Source organism: Ascaphus truei, chromosome 22, assembly GCF_040206685.1.
Source record: "Ascaphus truei isolate aAscTru1 chromosome 22, aAscTru1.hap1, whole genome shotgun sequence".
Classification (NCBI taxonomy): Eukaryota; Metazoa; Chordata; class Amphibia; order Anura; family Ascaphidae; genus Ascaphus; species Ascaphus truei.
In genome coordinates, this window is record NC_134504.1 from 4,197,905 (window position 1) to 4,206,696 (window position 8,792).

At 47.5% G+C, this 8,792-nt stretch overlaps 1 protein-coding gene across 1 annotated transcript; it reads right to left on the minus strand.

Moving 5' to 3' along the window:
- Positions 1–2,024: 2,024 nt before the first annotated feature.
- Positions 2,025–8,507, minus strand: LOC142472613 (aquaporin-8-like). Its single transcript, XM_075579686.1, has 6 exons — positions 8,421–8,507; positions 6,205–6,491; positions 5,030–5,156; positions 2,850–3,061; positions 2,506–2,640; positions 2,025–2,129 (listed from the first exon to the last, which is right to left on the minus strand). The coding sequence occupies exons 2-6, from the start codon at positions 6,477–6,479 to the stop codon at positions 2,087–2,089; spliced, it is 792 nt and encodes a 263-aa protein (XP_075435801.1). The 5' UTR covers positions 6,480–6,491; positions 8,421–8,507; the 3' UTR covers positions 2,025–2,086.
- Between the last annotated feature and the right edge of the window lie 285 nt (positions 8,508–8,792).

Consider the following 8,792-nt stretch of genomic DNA (forward strand, 5'->3'; position numbering starts at 1 on the left):
AAGGAAGCGGTAGGGCAGAGTGGAGTGGAGTGAGTGGCCACATGTGGACATGGTCATTTGGGTCACGAGCATACGGTCATTTGGTGGGCGCTGGTAGGCGAGCGGCTGAAGGTTTGTGCGGGGGAAGTGTCTGTTTGCTTCCATCGTACACGGTGCAGGAATTGGGGCCTACGATTCTGTTCCTCTTCTATTCAACGACAATGGTACCGTCATGTTTTAGTCTGACGATGTGGCAGACCTTGGGCACACGTTCGCCCCCCTCTGTTCTGAGGTACACAGGCGGGTATGGAGAAGAGACCATTAGCTCCAAGACATGGAGCAAAAATGTTAATTTGCACCTGTGACATATTTAGGGGTGTGAGAGAGGTGCGGAGAGGGGGAGGGGGAAAGAGAAGGGGAGAGGGGAAAGAGAAGGGGAGAGGCGGAGGGGGGAAAGAGAGGAAAAGAGGGAGGAGGGGAGAGGCGGGGAGAGGGAGAGGGGAAGAGAGAGATGTGGAGAGGAGAGGGGGGAGAGGGAAAGAGAGGGAGGAGGGGGAAGGGAGAGGGAGAAGACAGAGAGAGGGGGAGGGGCAGAGAGAGGGGGAGGAGGAGGCGAGAGGGGAAGGGAGAGATTTAGAGGGGAGAGAGAGAGGGGGAGGGGAGGAAGAGTGAGAGACAAGGAAAGAGGGGGTGAGAGAGCGAGGAGGTGAGAACGGGGGGGTAAGAGAAAGAAAGGGGGGGGTCACTAGGTCGTCCCAGTGGAAATGGTTGCAGGGGGGGGGGGCTAAAAATGTAGTTACGCCTCTGAGCAGAGAGTAGCACCACCTGAGACACTGAGGTTTGGTGCAAATAGAAAGTGACACTCTCCTCCCTTGGCTCTTTCTATAACCACTCCCCCAAAAATCTACCTGGCGCAAGGAGAGCAGACGTGGAGCGGAGCCCCGTGACACATTGACGCAAAGTGACACAGAGTTAAAATGATGCAATAACGATGTGACTGTTTCTGGAGAAATTCTCCAGTTGTCGACACGCAAGACAAATCGCCCGGTTTTGCATTGTCTCGACATTGTTGTAGTTCAGTCACTCCAGCACCAGAGGGCGCTGTTGATCTGAATAATTTGCGACAGTTATAGCTGCTAAGACGCTGGTCCTGCGACGGACCGCCCTCTTACCCAGCGCCCTAACCGTTAGGTCTAACCGCTACATTTCCACTCGAGGGGAGGGACTCGTTCGATAAGACCGGGGCGGGGCAGTAACAAACCTCACGGCTTAGCAGTGATAAAGAACACAGGAGCACATTCATGTCCCAGACCGGTCGCCAAGCCTGCTTATACTGCAGCTAGGGATTCTGGGTAATGACATGCACCTGTGCTGAAGCAGGGACTGATTGAGCCACCTGTGCTGGAGCAGAGACTGATTGAGCCACCTGTTTATTGATTTATAACATGTTTTACCAGGAAGTAATACATTGAGAGTTACCTCTCGTTTCCAAGTATATCCTGTGCTGAAGTAGGGATATATTCTTAAAACCTGACCTGTTGGGGGCCCTGAGATCGGTAGTTGGCCAGCCCTGGATGGACCCTTCCAAAGTAGCTTGCCTAAACAATTCACGTTGTCGAATTAAATGTGCACAAAATGAGATGAAAAGTTAAGCCGGGAAACCAGGAATTTTGATTGTAAATCCAAAAATAGACTACGGGCCCACTTTGCTCTGATAACCTGCCATTTCTAGGCATTGAAGCGCGCAGGACTCTCAGTATCGCGAGGTACGTGCGCGGACGCAGTTATGTAAAACAAATGACATTTTTTTTTCCTATCTGATTTTTTAAAATATTTATATAATAACTTTATTTCATACAGCGCTTTTCTCCCAATGGGACTCAAAGCGCGTCACAATTACAGTATAGCGCGCGGTACGCAGCACGTAAGAATTTATAGACACTGCCCAGGTGAGCTTACAATCTATGAGTCACAGGTAGATAAGGTGACTTGTCCAAGGTCATAAAGAGCTGACCTCTCTCCCTCCCCCTTCCTCCCCCCGCTCACTCTCCCCCTCTCCCCCTCCTCCTCTCTCCCTCCTCCTCTCTCTCTCTCTTTTTTATATTCCCTATTTTAGGAATAATCGGTGAGATCTTCCTGCCAGCAGAAACCTGCAAAAAAAAAATACAAATAAATAATTATTATTATAATTATTCAATCGCAAAGGAAAAAACAAAATAGTCCAACATTTTCCCCCGAATGAGGGAGATTTGAGATTCCTGATAGCTCCAGAAAGGACATGAACTGCCCCTTAATAAGGACGTGTAGTGTTATCTCCCTATGATATTCGTCAGTGTGCTCGTAAATACCCATAAAAATGGTAGAAGTTGTTACATTGCAGAGGGCTTTCATTTCTTATACATGTTTGTAAGAAGAACTGGATCACATTTCACTTATTGAGTAGACGGAAGTCTCAACGTTTGCCCAGAGCCGGCACTTCATCGTTAAACATGCTCACGAATTTTGCCCTCTGCCTCTTTTACCTACCTGTATATAATAGACATCATGACAGCACCAGATGCAGGTCCGACCCAGTACACCCAGTGATTATCCCAGTAATAAGACACCACCGCAGGACCCAAAGCTCGAGCTGGGTTCAGACAGGACCCTGATATGGAACCTCTGCAAGAGATCAGCGCTGTCACATTCCAGGCGTACATCTGACCATTTCATGGTGCCTCGTCTCTCCTCTCCATGAAAGGGGCAACCAAACCCATCGCTTCTAGAACAAGTTGTCACAATAGGTCAACAAGAATGTTGGGTCGCAGGAGTTGGGTGCATAAGCAATGGACCCCACACATAGTGGCTTTTGGGGAAGGTCAGGTTCTTACCCTGCTAATATTCCAGCCACAAGAGTGAAAGCGATAGAGAAAGGGGCTAGTGGAGTCTTGCTCCGGTCCCCCAGGGCTCCCATCAATACAGTGAGGATCAGAAGACAAGTTAGGCTCATTTCCACTCCGACCGCTCTCACCACTGAGCTCCCACTGTCCACCATGCAGGCGGCTCCCGTCCGATTGGCGAATGATGCCTCGTCTGCCAAGCCCTGAAATCAACAGACACAAGAATAAGAGAGAAGGATTGGTCCTGCGATGGAATCTCATTGCTCATAAGTTACCTCTCAGAACTGGACATGGGACTTTAAAAGGGGCCATTCTCCCTTAGTTATTGATTTTTTGGATGATTTCTTCACCTGATTGTACAATTGGTTGTCTGTCTTCACCTTTTCTAGTTTTTATCCCCCCCCCCCCCCCCCCCATGCGCTCAAAATGTAAATGATCTCCCCTCCCACTTTGTGGACTTCAAATCGCCTTATCAGAGGAGCTTGCGATGAGACTGGTTCTCTGATAAGACTGTTTGTAGTCTGCATGGAACAAGGCAATGTGCTTCCTGCCGGTGTGGAGCAGGTGGGAATAAAAAGTGGCGTTGGCCGTGTAAACACCTAACTTCAAGCTTTGGGTCTTTAAAAAAAAGAAAATACAATTAAAAATAGTTAGGGACGAAATAGAAATAAGTTTGATAATGCTTCAAACAGGCTCCACATTGAGCTCAATTTGGACATTTTTGGGGAACGGCACCTTTAATAATGGTATGGTATGGGGATGGGCGTATATTCGCTAAGCAGTGCTATGGCTTGTCCATTCACATGGATGGGGCACAAAGTGTCTTAAGGAATAGCAAAGCCTCAGGAACATTTCACATAATCCCTCTGAGATGCTTTTTGAGAAAATGAGAGTACTCTTTTCGATATAGTTTTTTTAGTACCCTTTTTTTGACGTAATATATGGTAAATCAATAGACAGTAAAAGCATTAGCTCCTGCGGGAGAATATCATAGTCATTTATATACAATGCATACCACTTTACCCTGCGCTTTCACATAGACACCAGTGACACACAACGTGAATCATATCTCAATCCAACCTCTGATTTATAGAAACCTCAGACATCAATATCCTACACACGGCCTCGTTCTAGACAAACATCGGGGCCTCATGCAGTACCTTACAAACTTCTCCAACACAAACAATCTGGTACTGATCACCCTCATCTCCTCCTTCTCCAGAAACATCCTCTCATAGGAACGTACGGGACACACGCCTCACACAGAAACAACACATGGTAGCACACAGTATTTGCAGCCTCTTCCTGTAGAACCACCAATGGCGCCAACTTCTCATCTCAGAGATGCCAGCAATCTTTACAGAGGGTAACCCACAAACGCTGTACAGTTGGAAACCTTAACCATGGACCCTCCCCATGGTTGTCACTCATACTTGCCCACCCTTTACCTTGCAGCACTCATCTCTTGCTTCATCCCTTCCTCTTCGCTCCCTGACTACCACCACCCTCACTCCCCACCCCCTCAGCCTCCTTGTTGTGCCTCCTCTTGATTCCATTCATTTGCCTTACTCTCTCCCCCCTCCACTGGCAGAAGCTTCCCCACCACATACAATCTTCTTCATCACATTCCATGATCACCGGTAAACCTCCTATACCAATCCCTCCCTCACCCTACCCTCCCCAACACCCATGATCTCCCATACACACACCACTTCCTAAAGTCTCTCCGAAACCCTCCAAAGTCACCCACCTCACCGATCCAATTGCTGCCGCTTTCCCCACTGTCAGACCCATAACCATGCCACTGACAAGACTAAATCCAGAGACCTGACCCCAACCCTTGCCCACCAACCAAGCAAGCTCCCAATGCACCTAACCCATAACCCGACCATAATGTTCCCCCCCTACCCACCAACCAAGCAATCTCTCACTGCACCTAACCCATAACCCAACCATAGTGTTCCCCCCCTACCCACCAACCAAGCAAGCTCTCACTGCAGATAACCCATAACCCAACCATAATGTTACCACCCCCGCCCACCACAATGACATTTTAACAATTACTCTATAATCTAATCTATATGTAACCACACCTTTAGTCAGTAAAACAATGTACACTGTCCTGGATAAGGGCGCTATATAAATGTTGTTATTAATAAATAAATACCTACCTTGGCCAGAAGAGCCCCCAATATTCCTCCAGACAGCTGGCAGATCCAGTAGGGTACAAGCAGCACGGGAGTGAGACCGCCAGATATGACAACGGCCAGACTAATGACCGGGTTGAAATGTCCACCACTGGGGAGGAATTTATTTGACTATTAGTTATATACGGATGTGCCGGTCTGCACAGCATTGCATGGGGAAGAATACTCACCCTTGCCTGAGAAGGTCTTTTTGAGCCCGTGTCCTGAAAAGTCGTGTTGTGGGTTATTCCGGCAGGGAATGGGTTAAGCACATTGCTCTCTACCCAACTTAACTCCATGTATTGTTGTACAATGTGTTGCAAGCCCCTCCGGCAGGCGAATGTGTAAAGTGACCTTCAGCAGGGGGCTCAACACCAGTCCTCAACACCCCCCAACCGGTCAAGTTTCAATGATATCCCAGCTGCAGTACAGGTGGCACAATCAGTCCCTGCTTCAGCACAGATGGCTGTCAGTGCAGGATAAGGTAGAATGCGATGCTCCACAATTAGAAAGGGTTCCACCTGATAAAGTGCTGTTGCACGAAACGCGTAGGAGCGCTCGTGTGGTCCCTTTATTGCCTTTTTAGCCTGCAATAAACCTGACCTCATTGCTATTTTGGAGTTGCTCGCTTTTTTCCCCTCTTCTTCGTCCCTCAAGTTGGAAGTCGGATTTCATTGGCTGTGCTCCTCATCAACTGCTGCTATCAGGTGGCTGTCAGTCCCTTCTTCAGCACAAGTGGCCCAGTCAGTCCCTGCTTCAGCACAGGTGGCTTAATCAGAGGCCTAGTCTTTGACTGAGCCTCTGATTGAGCCACTTGTGCTGAAGCTGGGATATCCTTAAAACCTGACCTGTTTTGAGGGGTCTTGAGGACTTGAGTTGAGCCCCCCTGACCAACAGTTAAATCCTTAATAATGTATTTTGTTGACTTTGTTCTCTAAGATGGAAGACTAGTCATACTCAGTCCTTTCTTATATTTCGGCATGTCCATGTGTGGATCACACCATGTCCATCTTTAACCAACACATGTGGCAGCTGCAACTTACTACAGTATGATAATCTTCCTGAGCACTTACCTAGCTTTCTTTCAACACTAATGTTTTGTTTCCAGCCCATAGTGCTGTGTCCATGCCTGTAACTGTGCAGTGTGTGTCAGTCTTTACCTTATATTGCCTAGCACAGAGATGAGAGCTGCCAGGGTGAATCCATGTGCAAGAGCCGGCATCAGGGGCCCTGCACCGTGTGGGTTTATCAGCACCGACAGGCATCCCACGGAGAAGAAGAGCGTGCTCCCCAGCAGCTCTGCCAGGCAGGGCTGGGCATACTTCTCCAGGATTGTAGGTTCGTCCTTCTCCTCATTTTGGGTGGCGAGATCTTCTCTGGATGCTGAGCCCATACTCAGCTCCATCTCAGGGGCATTCTTATCAGCTTCGGCCATACGAGTGTCCCTCTGTGAAACAGCCAAGTCAACCTCAACATAACCTCAATGTCGGCTGAGGCATGCACCCTGCTGTACCATGAGTGATAGACTACTGTACCATGAGTGATAGACCACTGTACCGTGAGTGGTAGACCACTCTACCATGAGTGATAGACCACTCTACCATGAGCGATAGACCACTGTACCATGAGCGATAGACCACTCTACCATGAGTGAAAGACCACTCTACCATGAGTGATAGACCACTGTTCCATGAGTGATAGACCACTCTACCATGAGTGATAGGCCACTCTACCATGAGCGATAGACCACTCTACCATGAGTGAAAGACCACTCTACCATGAGTGATAGATCACTCTACCATGAGTGATAGACCACTCTACCATGAGTGATAGACCACTCTACCATGAATGATAGACCACTGTACCATGAGTGATAGACCACTCTACCATGAGTGAAAGACCACTCTACCATGAGTGATAGACCACTGTTCCATGAGTGATAGACCACTCTACCATGAGTGATAGACCACTCTACCATGAGTGATAGACCACTGTACCATGAGCGATAGACCACTCTACCATGAGTGAAAGACCACTCTACCATGAGTGATAGACCACTGTTCCATGAGTGATAGACCACTCTACCATGAGTGATAGGCCACTCTACCATGAGCGATAGACCACTCTACCATGAGTGAAAGACCACTCTACCATGAGTGATAGATCACTCTACCATGAGTGATAGACCACTCTACCATGAGTGATAGACCACTCTACCATGAGTGATAGACCACTGTACCATGAGTGATAGACCACTGTACCATGAGTGAAAGCAATTCATGCAAGAAAGTAAAACGGCATAGCAGAAGTTGGGTTGCCATAGCATAGTTCCCTCTTCATGGGATTCATGGCCTACAGTTGGTGTAAGGTTAAAAGCAAGATTCACATAGACGCATACTGATAGACTAATGTCCACATGGACCTCCCAGTCTCTTTATATTCCCTGCTAACTACAAAATCACCCACTCTCCCAGAGCTAAGACATTTATTAGGAATGTCTGGTCTCCATGGTTCTCCCTTTCCTACCCCAAGCATTGGGAAGCCAGGCACACACACACACACACACACACACACACACACACACACACACACACACACACACACACACACACACACACACACACACACACACACACACACACACACACACATACAGTATTGCTGGTAAATATAATAACAGGGGTTACAAATCCATGCTGTATGAGTAATGGACCCTTCGGAAATAAGGAACGAAGGAAGAGGTAAGATGAAGATCTAAGATTTTACACTTGCCTAGAACCTTTAGGAAACAATAAACCCTCTTCCATTTTCTCCGTAAAACTTGCCTCCCTAGTGTTCGATTGCACCTCACCCCGTACACAAAGTTATTTGTCATCTACTTTCTTGGGATCCCCTCTGCAAGAAATGATCCATCCCCATAGATTTAATGGGATCCGCTCTACAAGAAATGATCCGTCCCCATAGACTTTCCTGGGACCCCCTCTACAAGAAATGATCCTTCCCCATAGACTTTCATGGGATCCCCTCTTCAAGAAATGATCCGTCCCCATAGACTTTCATGGGATCCCCTTCTAGAAGGATTAAACAAAAAAATTGTGATTTTGTGCTCAAGGAGTAAATCAAATTTGTAAACAATTCTCCAATGTGAGTTCTTGTTGTGCTAGAGGATTGCCTATAATCCTTTACATAGGTGTAACCCCTAAAGTGTGGGTCAGATAGCTTTGTAATGTGAGTAATAACTTGTGCCGTTCCCAGGAAACAACGTCTCACGGGGGACTTTCCTCTGCATTATCCTCTAGAAGGAATATGTTGACTCTCCTTAAAGATGAAGATATTTCCCAAGCCAATAATCCCATTCTATGAAAGAAATACTTACCGAGCCTCCTGTCCGCTCTTTACTCCGCGCGGTATATATTATACGGACAGTTACAGCACAAGTCCTGACGTCTGACAACGATGCAGATCTGCTAACATGCAAAGTTCAGAAGGTTTATATCTGTGAGTTCGGGGCAATGAACCAGAGGGCAAAAAGTGGACTGGAACCAAACTCTATAGAACAGAACAGGGGCAGCCAACTACAGGGCTACCAATAGGACAGGTTTTCAGAATATCCCAGCTTCAGCACAGGTGGCTCAATCAGTGGCTCAGTCCTTAGATATAAATGATTACAGCTTTCTTCTTGTGTTGTCTCTCTACCCAAGGGGTAGTGGTGCTATCCATGCAATGACCCCTCCATTCAACATAGTGT